This window comes from Delphinapterus leucas, chromosome 20 (genome assembly GCF_059928025.1).
Source record: "Delphinapterus leucas isolate spDelLeu-1000000601 "Yukka" chromosome 20, BTC_Dleu_Yukka2, whole genome shotgun sequence".
NCBI classification, from domain to species: domain Eukaryota; kingdom Metazoa; phylum Chordata; class Mammalia; order Artiodactyla; family Monodontidae; genus Delphinapterus; species Delphinapterus leucas.
Genome location: NC_143148.1, coordinates 32,062,741 through 32,077,746, shown reverse-complemented (window position 1 = coordinate 32,077,746; position 15,006 = coordinate 32,062,741). Strand labels below are relative to the sequence as shown.

General features: G+C 59.8%; 3 protein-coding genes across 3 annotated transcripts; all 3 read left to right on the top strand.

The window, feature by feature from the left end:
- The first annotated feature begins 1,697 nt into the window (after window positions 1–1,697).
- LOC149744645 (metallothionein-1E-like) lies at window positions 1,698–3,323 on the top strand. Its single transcript, XM_089902501.1, has 3 exons — window positions 1,698–1,746; window positions 2,322–2,387; window positions 3,099–3,323. The coding sequence occupies exons 1-3, from the start codon at window positions 1,719–1,721 to the stop codon at window positions 3,188–3,190; spliced, it is 186 nt and encodes a 61-aa protein (XP_089758627.1). The 5' UTR covers window positions 1,698–1,718; the 3' UTR covers window positions 3,191–3,323.
- A 3,734-nt stretch (window positions 3,324–7,057) lies between these two features.
- LOC149744644 (metallothionein-1E-like) lies at window positions 7,058–8,683 on the top strand. Its single transcript, XM_089902500.1, has 3 exons — window positions 7,058–7,106; window positions 7,682–7,747; window positions 8,459–8,683. Exons 1-3 carry the CDS (start codon window positions 7,079–7,081, stop codon window positions 8,548–8,550), a joined length of 186 nt encoding a protein of 61 aa, XP_089758626.1. The 5' UTR covers window positions 7,058–7,078; the 3' UTR covers window positions 8,551–8,683.
- Window positions 8,684–12,417: 3,734 nt separating this feature from the next.
- LOC149744643 (metallothionein-1E-like) lies at window positions 12,418–14,025 on the top strand. The gene is made up of 3 exons (XM_089902499.1): window positions 12,418–12,466; window positions 13,042–13,107; window positions 13,819–14,025. The coding sequence occupies exons 1-3, from the start codon at window positions 12,439–12,441 to the stop codon at window positions 13,908–13,910; spliced, it is 186 nt and encodes a 61-aa protein (XP_089758625.1). The 5' UTR covers window positions 12,418–12,438; the 3' UTR covers window positions 13,911–14,025.
- The last annotated feature ends 981 nt before the right edge of the window (window positions 14,026–15,006 follow it).

Genomic DNA, 15,006 nt, shown 5'->3' with positions numbered 1-15,006 from the left:
GTGACATAACCTGTCTGTGGCTCAGTCTCCTGGGCCCTAAAGGGCAAAATAATAGTGTCTGGCTCTCGGGATTAAAGAACTGAATACATGCAAAGAAGGTCAGAGTATACTGGGCACTCAGTGAGTAATCTACCACATCACCCATTCATTCATTTATCTATTTATTTATTTGCTATCATCAGCCTAGGAGACATTGTTCTCCTTCCAGACACGCAAGCAAGGACGGCGTGTTTAGCTCTGTGCTCTGGGCCGTCCCCATCCACCCTGTGAGCGTGGGACCAGTTCCCCCGACGGGGTTACCCTGCCTTCACGCAAAGAGCCGTTGACACTACAGATAGAAAGCCGTGAGGAACACAGTCCGTGCCCTCCTCACAGACACAGAAGGATCCTGCCATTTCTGCTGTCACCTGCATCAGGATTTCCTTACCATTTTCTTTTCAGTGATTTTCTGAAACACGTTATACCAAAAGAAACCTCTTGAGCACTACTGAAGGAGAGAGTCAGAAGGCAGCCACAGAATCATAAATACACTCCTACTGTGTCACCTTGGTCGCCCCCAGGACTGAGCTGGACATGGTGGAGACGGGCTGAGGACGCAGCTCTGGGCCAAAGGGGAGCTTTCTCACTGACTCCCTCTTTCAGCTGCGAAGCGACAAAAGCACAGAAGCAGGGCACCACTCCCCAGCACTGTGTGCCTGCCTCAGTAGCCTCCTTGTACTGTAGGTACTTTGGCCTTTGGGAAACGGGCTCCTGGCTGCTGTCTCCCTTCCCGGTTGGTGTGACAAGTCAAAGAGCAAAAGTGACTAACAAGGCTTGGCATGGACTCCACGGTGAGTAACTGTCAGGACCGCTCAAAGGGAACTATCCACTTGTCTCGCTTTGTTATTTAACGCCAGGTCTGCCCATCACCTACAACGATGCCGTCCCTGGGGAAGCGTCCCATGATTAGGGAACCTCCACCCTGGCGTGGGGGTGGACCGGCTACAGTGACGAGCGCCCCTGGAAAGTTTAGGCAAAGAAGCCCCCGGAGAAATGAGCCACGATCCCTCCAGGAAAGGAAAACACAAGTGGCGACTCGCGGCTGAAGCCAATGTTCACCGCGCTGCGGTTACAGGAGGCGGTACCGGAAAAATGCTTCCAAAGGACCGTGGTGGGGACCGGGGCTGGCAACGCCTGGGGACACATGGATGGGGTCGGCGAAACGGTGGTGAGGGTCACACCCGCCTGCGCTCTCTGACACCGCTCCCCGGCTCCAGCCAAGCCAGGGGACACGAGCGGGAGGCGGGGGCTGTTCTCAGGCTGCAGGAAACGGCGACCCGGAGGCCGGCGGCGCGGGGAAGGCCGGAGGACGCGGGAGCCGGATTCCTGCACAGCCCGCCAACACGGTGGCTGCTCCCGTCGGGCACATTGGGAAGGGGCGGCCAGGGGGCTGGGACAGCGCTTACCGCACGGCACCCGGTTCCTCCGCTCCAGCCGGCACCGAAGGGGAATCGTGCGCTCGGCCCCGCCTGTTGCTCACAGCCCGGCCCAGGGCGCGGCGGGCGGCGCGGGCGCCGATCCGCAAGGCGGGTGCAAGGCGGGGGCGGGGCCTCTGCGCCCGGGCCGCCTCCTCGGCCTATAACCGAGCCCCCGGGCTCCTCGCTCCCACACGGCCCCCACCGGACCCGTGAAGCGGCTTCGCCCCTTGCTTTGGACCTCGGGCCTCACTTCTCCTCCAGATGGACCCCAAGTGCTCCTGCCCCACTGGTAAGGGAGCCCTGGCTTTGAGCCTTAGGATGCCCCCTTCCCAGGCACAGGACGAGAAGGGAGGGCTTTGAGTTTGAGCTCGGGAGGACTCCTGTCACGGGTCCAGGGCTTTCTTGGTAGCCAGGCTCCTGAGGGCACGTCAGTCTCCCTTTGCCTCTCTGTTGACACTGAGGGCACGGAGGCTCCAGGCTGTCCTTCTTGAGGTCACCCAGCAGGTCAGGGGATTGCTAGGCCGGGACCCAGTGTTTGCAGGAGGCCTCGGAGCTGCCAGGACTTGATGGGAGGAGCGGACGCTGCCTCTTTGGGGTTCAGGCCGTGGGCCCCGGCCCCCAGCCCCAGTCGGCCTGGGCTGGGTCTGGAGCCCGGGACCTTCCCTGTGGAGTCCCATCAGGAGGGGACCTACTCTCCTCGGACCAGAAGAGAGGAGCTGGGGCTTCTCTATCCGCCTGAGTGGACACGAGCTCCCAGGGCTGGGTCCTGACAGAGGAGGAGGGCTCAGGGAGGCATCGCTGACCGTCTGCTGTAGCTCCTGCATCCCTGTCCCTGCTCACTGCTGGCCTTTCCCTTCCCGGCAGGCGGCTCCTGCGGCTGCGCTGGCTCCTGCACCTGCAAAGCCTGCAGATGCACCTCCTGCAAGAAGAGTGAGTGTGCGGGGCCTTCTCTGGGAATGCGGGGTCTGGGCTGAGTGCGAGGAGGGAGCCCAGAGCTCAGCAGGCAGGCAGGAGCAGGACAGTGACCAAACTTCCCGGCGCCCCCCTCACCAGGAAGGGATTCACAATCAGAGCTGGAATCACCTTCGGCGTGACCGAGACCCAGGCGCGCACTAGAGAACAGGGAGGCTGAGGCCCAGACGGGTCACCAACAAACAACCTCAGACCTGTCACTAGAACTAGTCCTCCTGCCTCCTGAGTCACGCTTCTGAATCCTCTCAGGGACTGAAGCACTTTAGGGACATGAACCAGCGGCCGTGCGTGGCTTCTCGGGCCTTGGTGCAGCCCCTTCCTGTCGAAGCAGCCCAGAGCTTCCCTATCCCGAGCGGGAGCTGCTCTGTGAGGGCTTTGCCTCCGCTTTGATCCTGAGGACTTGGCTCACATCACCGGCGGTGCTGGGGGCTGGCTTTCTCTTGTCCCCAGAGGCCCTGCTCACTGTCTCCCCAAGGCGCTGTGCCCTGTCCTGGGCACAGATGGGCCGGGCAACCTGAACCTAGTGTCTGAGAGCAATTATCTCAGGACAGAGGACACCACCGTAAACCCAGGGTCTGGGCCTGAGGGCGGCTGGGGCCAGGCCTGCTGCTGGGAAGGGTGGTTCCGGACAACGCGTGGTCCGACTGCACGCTGCCCTTGCCTCCCCAGGCTGCTGCTCCTGCTGCCCCGTGGGCTGCGCCAAGTGTGCCCAGGCCTGCGTCTGCAAAGGGGCCTCGGACAAGTGCAGCTGCTGTGCCTGATGTCGCGGAGAGCCTGCCCCGGGTGTCAACGGAGCAAGCAGGACACACCTGCATGTTACCGTTTTTCACACAACCGGACCTGACGCTACATTCCTTTTTCTATGAAATATGTGAGTTGTAATAAAAGCTGTTGACTTTATTCTGGCTCTGTCTTCCTTGGTCTGTCTTGGACAGAGAGACTCCGTGCCCATCAGGGCTGGCGTGGGGAACTGGGCTGGACGTGCAGAGACCTCGGCTCTGGACCAAAGAGTACCCCCCCCCACACACCCCACACCCCACACCCACAACACTCACACACACTGAGCGTCTTAGCCGCTTAGGTTAATTTGAGCTTCCGTGTCTCAGCTCCAAAGGATACCCTCGCCAGATGACATAGGGCATTGGACACACAGAGGACACACTCCCTCTACTGCCCTTAGGAGTATGGATTGCAGAGAAAGTTGTCCATTTCTCATTTTCCTTCTCTGGGGGCCCCTGCCAAACTCAGTCCTCGGTGATGAGAGCCTGGAAAGTACCCAGAGGGGATGGAATCCCACACCCCTCTTGTGTGACTTCTGCACGGGGCTTGCGTCTAAAACACCCTGGAGAGACCTCTTTGTATCTTCTGCCACAACTTTTAACCCTGGTCAGTAAAAAGGATCGCTAAGAAAACGTGTCAAAGGACACGATATGTGACACCCAGTTCTCCCTTCAACACGTAAACCCACCTTCACACGTGGAGGAGCAATTCTGAAAATCGGACGCTCTCCTATGTTGCACATACATTGAAAGTGTGCCCGAGTCCTGGGAACACCTCACAGATGCCCCACTGTGTGGACCACACACGCCTGGAGCAGCTCTGCCCCCTGCCTCCCCACAGGGAACATCAGCCTTGGCTTGCCCAGGGCTACGGACAGGACACTCGCCACCCGTGACAGCTCCCTGCGGGGGCTTGGCTCTGAATCTTCGCAAGTTCCTCCCTAGGTCAGGCTGACATCTTCCCTTCCCTCAAAGTCCAGCCCGTGGCTACCCGACACCCCGAAGGAAAGTGATTTGGATTTGGTGGGAATTTCCCAGCTGTTTCCCTGAGACTTGGTTGCAGAAGAAGGACTCCATGTGTTCCTCGGCAGACTGATGGTGGTGCTGCAGTGCGGGGGGCCTGGTGGGGTTTATGAGCAACAAGTGTGTGCTGAGGGAACAGGTAGTGTATTTCAGGAGTTGCGCCCCCTGGCGGTCTGGGGAGGGAACTGCTATTTGATGGGCGCTCTGAGAGAAAGAGGAGACACGTGGCTCAGAAGCCAGGACCAAGATCGGCCACAGGTGCCCCGAGTGCAGAGGGCATTTCGGGAGCCGGCCCGTGCTGCGTGCGTGGGCGTTGGTGTCAGGCACTCAGGTTCACAGCCACCATGCCACTTCCTGACCTGGCAAGTCACCGCTACTCTCTGAGATCTCATTTCCTCCTTTCGATACAAAAGATTAATTTCAAGGAGGGGGAATAAGCGAGATAGTGGCCTGGCTCCTAGCTCGGGCTTCCCGAACGGTGTCCTGTATGATCGCTCTCTCCACACTGACATTTGCGCACAGAGAATCCTTGAGCTCCCCACAAGCTCCTGGAGAAAGGCTCCCTGGTGTGCAAGCAAGCTCATGGTGAGGGCAGAGGTGGATAGGAACCTTGCTTATCCAGTGCCAGAGGGCGTGGGGATGTCCTCCAACAAGCCCCGTGGAACGAGTCACCGCCACAGCATTTGGACAGACTCGGTGAACCTGCGTGGTCTGGAGCGATGGTGCCAATTCCACAGAGGTTAAGCAACCTACCCAAGGGCACACAGCCTATACTCAGAGGACTAAACCTACCCTGCAGCTGTCTCACCTCCCGGCCACAGGGTGCCGGTTATGACATCACTGGAGGCTGAATCCGGCCTCTCCTTTCTCAGGGCTGCAAGGGTCTTCGGAGGCAGTCCAGCTGCGCTCCTGGCTGCAGAGGTGGGCGGCTGAAGCCCAGAGAGGTCACAGAGCTGTGCGGAGGGTTCTGACTGCCGGCTCAGGGCTTTCCCACTGCTGCCTCTGTGCCAGGTGTTCAGTGTCCTCACCCTTCATGGGATGACGTGGTGTCCGGTTGGGCGCGGGGCTGCAGTCAGCCTGCAGGAGGGCCAGTCCCATCTGTGTCACATATAGCCATGTGACATAACCTGTCTGTGGCTCAGTCTCCTGGGCCCTAAAGGGCAAAATAATAGTGTCTGGCTCTCGGGATTAAAGAACTGAATACATGCAAAGAAGGTCAGAGTATACTGGGCACTCAGTGAGTAATCTACCACATCACCCATTCATTCATTTATCTATTTATTTATTTGCTATCATCAGCCTAGGAGACATTGTTCTCCTTCCAGACACGCAAGCAAGGACGGCGTGTTTAGCTCTGTGCTCTGGGCCGTCCCCATCCACCCTGTGAGCGTGGGACCAGTTCCCCCGACGGGGTTACCCTGCCTTCACGCAAAGAGCCGTTGACACTACAGATAGAAAGCCGTGAGGAACACAGTCCGTGCCCTCCTCACAGACACAGAAGGATCCTGCCATTTCTGCTGTCACCTGCATCAGGATTTCCTTACCATTTTCTTTTCAGTGATTTTCTGAAACACGTTATACCAAAAGAAACCTCTTGAGCACTACTGAAGGAGAGAGTCAGAAGGCAGCCACAGAATCATAAATACACTCCTACTGTGTCACCTTGGTCGCCCCCAGGACTGAGCTGGACATGGTGGAGACGGGCTGAGGACGCAGCTCTGGGCCAAAGGGGAGCTTTCTCACTGACTCCCTCTTTCAGCTGCGAAGCGACAAAAGCACAGAAGCAGGGCACCACTCCCCAGCACTGTGTGCCTGCCTCAGTAGCCTCCTTGTACTGTAGGTACTTTGGCCTTTGGGAAACGGGCTCCTGGCTGCTGTCTCCCTTCCCGGTTGGTGTGACAAGTCAAAGAGCAAAAGTGACTAACAAGGCTTGGCATGGACTCCACGGTGAGTAACTGTCAGGACCGCTCAAAGGGAACTATCCACTTGTCTCGCTTTGTTATTTAACGCCAGGTCTGCCCATCACCTACAACGATGCCGTCCCTGGGGAAGCGTCCCATGATTAGGGAACCTCCACCCTGGCGTGGGGGTGGACCGGCTACAGTGACGAGCGCCCCTGGAAAGTTTAGGCAAAGAAGCCCCCGGAGAAATGAGCCACGATCCCTCCAGGAAAGGAAAACACAAGTGGCGACTCGCGGCTGAAGCCAATGTTCACCGCGCTGCGGTTACAGGAGGCGGTACCGGAAAAATGCTTCCAAAGGACCGTGGTGGGGACCGGGGCTGGCAACGCCTGGGGACACATGGATGGGGTCGGCGAAACGGTGGTGAGGGTCACACCCGCCTGCGCTCTCTGACACCGCTCCCCGGCTCCAGCCAAGCCAGGGGACACGAGCGGGAGGCGGGGGCTGTTCTCAGGCTGCAGGAAACGGCGACCCGGAGGCCGGCGGCGCGGGGCCTGGGGCGGGGAAGGCCGGAGGACGCGGGAGCCGGATTCCTGCACAGCCCGCCAACACGGTGGCTGCTCCCGTCGGGCACATTGGGAAGGGGCGGCCAGGGGGCTGGGACACCGCTTACCGCACGGCACCCGGTTCCTCCGCTCCAGCTGGCACCGAAGGGGAATCGTGCGCTCGGCCCCGCCTGTTGCTCACAGCCCGGCCCAGGGCGCGGCGGGCGGCGCGGGCGCCGATCCGCGGGGCGGGTGCAAGGCGGGGGCGGGGCCTCTGCGCCCGGGCCGCCTCCTCGGCCTATAACCGAGACCCCGGGCTCCTCGCTCCCACACGGCCCCCACCGGACCCGTGAAGCGGCTTCGCCCCTTGCTTTGGACCTCGGGCCTCACTTCTCCTCCAGATGGACCCCAAGTGCTCCTGCCCCACTGGTAAGGGAGCCCTGGCTTTGAGCCTTAGGATGCCCCCTTCCCAGGCACAGGACGAGAAGGGAGGGCTTTGAGTTTGAGCTCGGGAGGACTCCTGTCACGGGTCCAGGGCTTTCTTGGTAGCCAGGCTCCTGAGGGCACGTCAGTCTCCCTTTGCCTCTCTGTTGACACTGAGGGCACGGAGGCTCCAGGCTGTCCTTCTTGAGGTCACCCAGCAGGTCAGGGGATTGCTAGGCCGGGACCCAGTGTTTGCAGGAGGCCTCGGAGCTGCCAGGACTTGATGGGAGGAGCGGACGCTGCCTCTTTGGGGTTCAGGCCGTGGGCCCCGGCCCCCAGCCCCAGTCGGCCTGGGCTGGGTCTGGAGCCCGGGACCTTCCCTGTGGAGTCCCATCAGGAGGGGACCTACTCTCCTCGGACCAGAAGAGAGGAGCTGGGGCTTCTCTATCCGCCTGAGTGGACACGAGCTCCCAGGGCTGGGTCCTGACAGAGGAGGAGGGCTCAGGGAGGCATCGCTGACCGTCTGCTGTAGCTCCTGCATCCCTGTCCCTGCTCACTGCTGGCCTTTCCCTTCCCGGCAGGCGGCTCCTGCGGCTGCGCTGGCTCCTGCACCTGCAAAGCCTGCAGATGCACCTCCTGCAAGAAGAGTGAGTGTGCGGGGCCTTCTCTGGGAATGCGGGGTCTGGGCTGAGTGCGAGGAGGGAGCCCAGAGCTCAGCAGGCAGGCAGGAGCAGGACAGTGACCAAACTTCCCGGCGCCCCCCTCACCAGGAAGGGATTCACAATCAGAGCTGGAATCACCTTCGGCGTGACCGAGACCCAGGCGCGCACTAGAGAACAGGGAGGCTGAGGCCCAGACGGGTCACCAACAAACAACCTCAGACCTGTCACTAGAACTAGTCCTCCTGCCTCCTGAGTCACGCTTCTGAATCCTCTCAGGGACTGAAGCACTTTAGGGACATGAACCAGCGGCCGTGCGTGGCTTCTCGGGCCTTGGTGCAGCCCCTTCCTGTCGAAGCAGCCCAGAGCTTCCCTATCCCGAGCGGGAGCTGCTCTGTGAGGGCTTTGCCTCCGCTTTGATCCTGAGGACTTGGCTCACATCACCGGCGGTGCTGGGGGCTGGCTTTCTCTTGTCCCCAGAGGCCCTGCTCACTGTCTCCCCAAGGCGCTGTGCCCTGTCCTGGGCACAGATGGGCCGGGCAACCTGAACCTAGTGTCTGAGAGCAATTATCTCAGGACAGAGGACACCACCGTAAACCCAGGGTCTGGGCCTGAGGGCGGCTGGGGCCAGGCCTGCTGCTGGGAAGGGTGGTTCCGGACAACGCGTGGTCCGACTGCACGCTGCCCTTGCCTCCCCAGGCTGCTGCTCCTGCTGCCCCGTGGGCTGCGCCAAGTGTGCCCAGGCCTGCGTCTGCAAAGGGGCCTCGGACAAGTGCAGCTGCTGTGCCTGATGTCGCGGAGAGCCTGCCCCGGGTGTCAACGGAGCAAGCAGGACACACCTGCATGTTACCGTTTTTCACACAACCGGACCTGACGCTACATTCCTTTTTCTATGAAATATGTGAGTTGTAATAAAAGCTGTTGACTTTATTCTGGCTCTGTCTTCCTTGGTCTGTCTTGGACAGAGAGACTCCGTGCCCATCAGGGCTGGCGTGGGGAACTGGGCTGGACGTGCAGAGACCTCGGCTCTGGACCAAAGAGTACCCCCCCCCCCACACCCCACACCCCACACCCCCAACACTCACACACACTGAGCGTCTTAGCCGCTTAGGTTAATTTGAGCTTCCGTGTCTCAGCTCCAAAGGATACCCTCGCCAGATGACATAGGGCATTGGACACACAGAGGACACACTCCCTCTACTGCCCTTAGGAGTATGGATTGCAGAGAAAGTTGTCCATTTCTCATTTTCCTTCTCTGGGGGCCCCTGCCAAACTCAGTCCTCGGTGATGAGAGCCTGGAAAGTACCCAGAGGGGATGGAATCCCACACCCCTCTTGTGTGACTTCTGCACGGGGCTTGCGTCTAAAACACCCTGGAGAGACCTCTTTGTATCTTCTGCCACAACTTTTAACCCTGGTCAGTAAAAAGGATCGCTAAGAAAACGTGTCAAAGGACACGATATGTGACACCCAGTTCTCCCTTCAACACGTAAACCCACCTTCACACGTGGAGGAGCAATTCTGAAAATCGGACGCTCTCCTATGTTGCACATACATTGAAAGTGTGCCCGAGTCCTGGGAACACCTCACAGATGCCCCACTGTGTGGACCACACACGCCTGGAGCAGCTCTGCCCCCTGCCTCCCCACAGGGAACATCAGCCTTGGCTTGCCCAGGGCTACGGACAGGACACTCGCCACCCGTGACAGCTCCCTGCGGGGGCTTGGCTCTGAATCTTCGCAAGTTCCTCCCTAGGTCAGGCTGACATCTTCCCTTCCCTCAAAGTCCAGCCCGTGGCTACCCGACACCCCGAAGGAAAGTGATTTGGATTTGGTGGGAATTTCCCAGCTGTTTCCCTGAGACTTGGTTGCAGAAGAAGGACTCCATGTGTTCCTCGGCAGACTGATGGTGGTGCTGCAGTGCGGGGGGCCTGGTGGGGTTTATGAGCAACAAGTGTGGGCTGAGGGAACAGGTAGTGTATTTCAGGAGTTGCGCCCCCTGGCGGTCTGGGGAGGGAACTGCTATTTGATGGGCGCTCTGAGAGAAAGAGGAGACACGTGGCTCAGAAGCCAGGACCAAGATCGGCCACAGGTGCCCCGAGTGCAGAGGGCATTTCGGGAGCCGGCCCGTGCTGCGTGCGTGGGCGTTGGTGTCAGGCACTCAGGTTCACAGCCACCATGCCACTTCCTGACCTGGCAAGTCACCGCTACTCTCTGAGATCTCATTTCCTCCTTTCGATACAAAAGATTAATTTCAAGGAGGGGGAATAAGCGAGATAGTGGCCTGGCTCCTAGCTCGGGCTTCCCGAACGGTGTCCTGTATGATCGCTCTCTCCACACTGACATTTGCGCACAGAGAATCCTTGAGCTCCCCACAAGCTCCTGGAGAAAGGCTCCCTGGTGTGCAAGCAAGCCCATGGTGAGGGCAGAGGTGGATAGGAACCTTGCTTATCCAGTGCCAGAGGGCGTGGGGATGTCCTCCAACAAGCCCCGTGGAACGAGTCACCGCCACAGCATTTGGACAGACTCGGTGAACCTGCGTGGTCTGGAGCGATGGTGCCAATTCCACAGAGGTTAAGCAACCTACCCAAGGGCACACAGCCTATACTCAGAGGACTAAACCTACCCTGCAGCTGTCTCACCTCCCGGCCACAGGGTGCCGGTTATGACATCACTGGAGGCTGAATCCGGCCTCTCCTTTCTCAGGGCTGCAAGGGTCTTCGGAGGCAGTCCAGCTGCGCTCCTGGCTGCAGAGGTGGGCGGCTGAAGCCCAGAGAGGTCACAGAGCTGTGCGGAGGGTTCTGACTGCCGGCTCAGGGCTTTCCCACTGCTGCCTCTGTGCCAGGTGTTCAGTGTCCTCACCCTTCATGGGATGACGTGGTGTCCGGTTGGGCGCGGGGCTGCAGTCAGCCTGCAGGAGGGCCAGTCCCATCTGTGTCACATATAGCCATGTGACATAACCTGTCTGTGGCTCAGTCTCCTGGGCCCTAAAGGGCAAAATAATAGTGTCTGGCTCTCGGGATTAAAGAACTGAATACATGCAAAGAAGGTCAGAGTATACTGGGCACTCAGTGAGTAATCTACCACATCACCCATTCATTCATTTATCTATTTATTTATTTGCTATCATCAGCCTAGGAGACATTGTTCTCCTTCCAGACACGCAAGCAAGGACGGCGTGTTTAGCTCTGTGCTCTGGGCCGTCCCCATCCACCCTGTGAGCGTGGGACCAGTTCCCCCGACGGGGTTACCCTGCCTTCACGCAAAGAGCCGTTGACACTACAGATAGAAAGCCGTGAGGAACACAGTCCGTGCCCTCCTCACAGACACAGAAGGATCCTGCCATTTCTGCTGTCACCTGCATCAGGATTTCCTTACCATTTTCTTTTCAGTGATTTTCTGAAACACGTTATACCAAAAGAAACCTCTTGAGCACTACTGAAGGAGAGAGTCAGAAGGCAGCCACAGAATCATAAATACACTCCTACTGTGTCACCTTGGTCGCCCCCAGGACTGAGCTGGACATGGTGGAGACGGGCTGAGGACGCAGCTCTGGGCCAAAGGGGAGCTTTCTCACTGACTCCCTCTTTCAGCTGCGAAGCGACAAAAGCACAGAAGCAGGGCACCACTCCCCAGCACTGTGTGCCTGCCTCAGTAGCCTCCTTGTACTGTAGGTACTTTGGCCTTTGGGAAACGGGCTCCTGGCTGCTGTCTCCCTTCCCGGTTGGTGTGACAAGTCAAAGAGCAAAAGTGACTAACAAGGCTTGGCATGGACTCCACGGTGAGTAACTGTCAGGACCGCTCAAAGGGAACTATCCACTTGTCTCGCTTTGTTATTTAACGCCAGGTCTGCCCATCACCTACAACGATGCCGTCCCTGGGGAAGCGTCCCATGATTAGGGAACCTCCACCCTGGCGTGGGGGTGGACCGGCTACAGTGACGAGCGCCCCTGGAAAGTTTAGGCAAAGAAGCCCCCGGAGAAATGAGCCACGATCCCTCCAGGAAAGGAAAACACAAGTGGCGACTCGCGGCTGAAGCCAATGTTCACCGCGCTGCGGTTACAGGAGGCGGTACCGGAAAAATGCTTCCAAAGGACCGTGGTGGGGACCGGGGCTGGCAACGCCTGGGGACACATGGATGGGGTCGGCGAAACGGTGGTGAGGGTCACACCCGCCTGCGCTCTCTGACACCGCTCCCCGGCTCCAGCCAAGCCAGGGGACACGAGCGGGAGGCGGGGGCTGTTCTCAGGCTGCAGGAAACGGCGACCCGGAGGCCGGCGGCGCGGGGCCTGGGGCGGGGAAGGCCGGAGGACGCGGGAGCCGGATTCCTGCACAGCCCGCCAACACGGTGGCTGCTCCCGTCGGGCACATTGGGAAGGGGCGGCCAGGGGGCTGGGACAGCGCTTACCGCACGGCACCCGGTTCCTCCGCTCCAGCCGGCACCGAAGGGGAATCGTGCGCTCGGCCCCGCCTGTTGCTCACAGCCCGGCCCAGGGCGCGGCGGGCGGCGCGGGCGCCGATCCGCGGGGCGGGTGCAAGGCGGGGGCGGGGCCTCTGCGCCCGGGCCGCCTCCTCGGCCTATAACCGAGACCCCGGGCTCCTCGCTCCCACACGGCCCCCACCGGACCCGTGAAGCGGCTTCGCCCCTTGCTTTGGACCTCGGGCCTCACTTCTCCTCCAGATGGACCCCAAGTGCTCCTGCCCCACTGGTAAGGGAGCCCTGGCTTTGAGCCTTAGGATGCCCCCTTCCCAGGCACAGGACGAGAAGGGAGGGCTTTGAGTTTGAGCTCGGGAGGACTCCTGTCACGGGTCCAGGGCTTTCTTGGTAGCCAGGCTCCTGAGGGCACGTCAGTCTCCCTTTGCCTCTCTGTTGACACTGAGGGCACGGAGGCTCCAGGCTGTCCTTCTTGAGGTCACCCAGCAGGTCAGGGGATTGCTAGGCCGGGACCCAGTGTTTGCAGGAGGCCTCGGAGCTGCCAGGACTTGATGGGAGGAGCGGACGCTGCCTCTTTGGGGTTCAGGCCGTGGGCCCCGGCCCCCAGCCCCAGTCGGCCTGGGCTGGGTCTGGAGCCCGGGACCTTCCCTGTGGAGTCCCATCAGGAGGGGACCTACTCTCCTCGGACCAGAAGAGAGGAGCTGGGGCTTCTCTATCCGCCTGAGTGGACACGAGCTCCCAGGGCTGGGTCCTGACAGAGGAGGAGGGCTCAGGGAGGCATCGCTGACCGTCTGCTGTAGCTCCTGCATCCCTGTCCCTGCTCACTGCTGGCCTTTCCCTTCCCGGCAGGCGGCTCCTGCGGCTGCGCTGGCTCCTGCACCTGCAAAGCCTGCAGATGCACCTCCTGCAAGAAGAGTGAGTGTGCGGGGCCTTCTCTGGGAATGCGGGGTCTGGGCTGAGTGCGAGGAGGGAGCCCAGAGCTCAGCAGGCAGGCAGGAGCAGGACAGTGACCAAACTTCCCGGCGCCCCCCTCACCAGGAAGGGATTCACAATCAGAGCTGGAATCACCTTCGGCGTGACCGAGACCCAGGCGCGCACTAGAGAACAGGGAGGCTGAGGCCCAGACGGGTCACCAACAAACAACCTCAGACCTGTCACTAGAACTAGTCCTCCTGCCTCCTGAGTCACGCTTCTGAGTCCTCTCAGGGACTGAAGCACTTTAGGGACATGAACCAGCGGCCGTGCGTGGCTTCTCGGGCCTTGGTGCAGCCCCTTCCTGTCGAAGCAGCCCAGAGCTTCCCTATCCCGAGCGGGAGCTGCTCTGTGAGGGCTTTGCCTCCGCTTTGATCCTGAGGACTTGGCTCACATCACCGGCGGTGCTGGGGGCTGGCTTTCTCTTGTCCCCAGAGGCCCTGCTCACTGTCTCCCCAAGGCGCTGTGCCCTGTCCTGGGCACAGATGGGCCGGGCAACCTGAACCTAGTGTCTGAGAGCAATTATCTCAGGACAGAGGACACCACCGTAAACCCAGGGTCTGGGCCTGAGGGCGGCTGGGGCCAGGCCTGCTGCTGGGAAGGGTGGTTCCGGACAACGCGTGGTCCGACTGCACGCTGCCCTTGCCTCCCCAGGCTGCTGCTCCTGCTGCCCCGTGGGCTGCGCCAAGTGTGCCCAGGCCTGCGTCTGCAAAGGGGCCTCGGACAAGTGCAGCTGCTGTGCCTGATGTCGCGGAGAGCCTGCCCCGGGTGTCAACGGAGCAAGCAGGACACACCTGCATGTTACCGTTTTTCACACAACCGGACCTGACGCTACATTCCTTTTTCTATGAAATATGTGAGTTGTAATAAAAGCTGTTGACTTTATTCTGGCTCTGTCTTCCTTGGTCTGTCTTGGACAGAGAGACTCCGTGCCCATCAGGGCTGGCGTGGGGAACTGGGCTGGACGTGCAGAGACCTCGGCTCTGGACCAAAGAGTATCCCCCCCCCCACACCCCACACCCCACACCCCCAACACTCACACACACTGAGCGTCTTAGCCGCTTAGGTTAATTTGAGCTTCCGTGTCTCAGCTCCAAAGGATACCCTCGCCAGATGACATAGGGCATTGGACACACAGAGGACACACTCCCTCTACTGCCCTTAGGAGTATGGATTGCAGAGAAAGTTGTCCATTTCTCATTTTCCTTCTCTGGGGGCCCCTGCCAAACTCAGTCCTCGGTGATGAGAGCCTGGAAAGTACCCAGAGGGGATGGAATCCCACACCCCTCTTGTGTGACTTCTGCACGGGGCTTGCGTCTAAAACACCCTGGAGAGACCTCTTTGTATCTTCTGCCACAACTTTTAACCCTGGTCAGTAAAAAGGATCGCTAAGAAAACGTGTCAAAGGACACGATATGTGACACCCAGTTCTCCCTTCAACACGTAAACCCACCTTCACACGTGGAGGAGCAATTCTGAAAATCGGACGCTCTCCTATGTTGCACATACATTGAAAGTGTGCCCGAGTCCTGGGAACACCTCACAGATGCCCCACTGTGTGGACCACACACGCCTGGAGCAGCTCTGCCCCCTGCCTCCCCACAGGGAACATCAGCCTTGGCTTGCCCAGGGCTACGGACAGGACACTCGCCACCCGTGACAGCTCCCTGCGGGGGCTTGGCTCTGAATCTTCGCAAGTTCCTCCCTAGGTCAGGCTGACATCTTCCCTTCCCTCAAAGTCCAGCCCGTGGCTACCCGACACCCCGAAGGAAAGTGATTTGGATTTGGTGGGAATTTCCCAGCTGTTTCCCTGAGACTTGGTTGCAGAAGAAGGACTCCATG

What these genes read in the sequence shown, in the direction of transcription:
- LOC149744645 (XM_089902501.1), top strand. Translation starts at nt 1,719, where the DNA reads ATGGACCCCAAGTGCTCCTGCCCCACTG. An exon ending in CAAGTGCTCCTGCCCCACTG is followed by an intron (nt 1,747 to 2,321) that starts GTAAGGGAGCCC and finishes CCTTCCCGGCAG; the next exon opens with GCGGCTCCTGCGGCTGCGCT. An exon ending in ATGCACCTCCTGCAAGAAGA is followed by an intron (nt 2,388 to 3,098) that starts GTGAGTGTGCGG and finishes TTGCCTCCCCAG; the next exon opens with GCTGCTGCTCCTGCTGCCCC.
- LOC149744644 (XM_089902500.1), top strand. Translation starts at nt 7,079, where the DNA reads ATGGACCCCAAGTGCTCCTGCCCCACTG. An exon ending in CAAGTGCTCCTGCCCCACTG is followed by an intron (nt 7,107 to 7,681) that starts GTAAGGGAGCCC and finishes CCTTCCCGGCAG; the next exon opens with GCGGCTCCTGCGGCTGCGCT. An exon ending in ATGCACCTCCTGCAAGAAGA is followed by an intron (nt 7,748 to 8,458) that starts GTGAGTGTGCGG and finishes TTGCCTCCCCAG; the next exon opens with GCTGCTGCTCCTGCTGCCCC.
- LOC149744643 (XM_089902499.1), top strand. Translation starts at nt 12,439, where the DNA reads ATGGACCCCAAGTGCTCCTGCCCCACTG. An exon ending in CAAGTGCTCCTGCCCCACTG is followed by an intron (nt 12,467 to 13,041) that starts GTAAGGGAGCCC and finishes CCTTCCCGGCAG; the next exon opens with GCGGCTCCTGCGGCTGCGCT. An exon ending in ATGCACCTCCTGCAAGAAGA is followed by an intron (nt 13,108 to 13,818) that starts GTGAGTGTGCGG and finishes TTGCCTCCCCAG; the next exon opens with GCTGCTGCTCCTGCTGCCCC.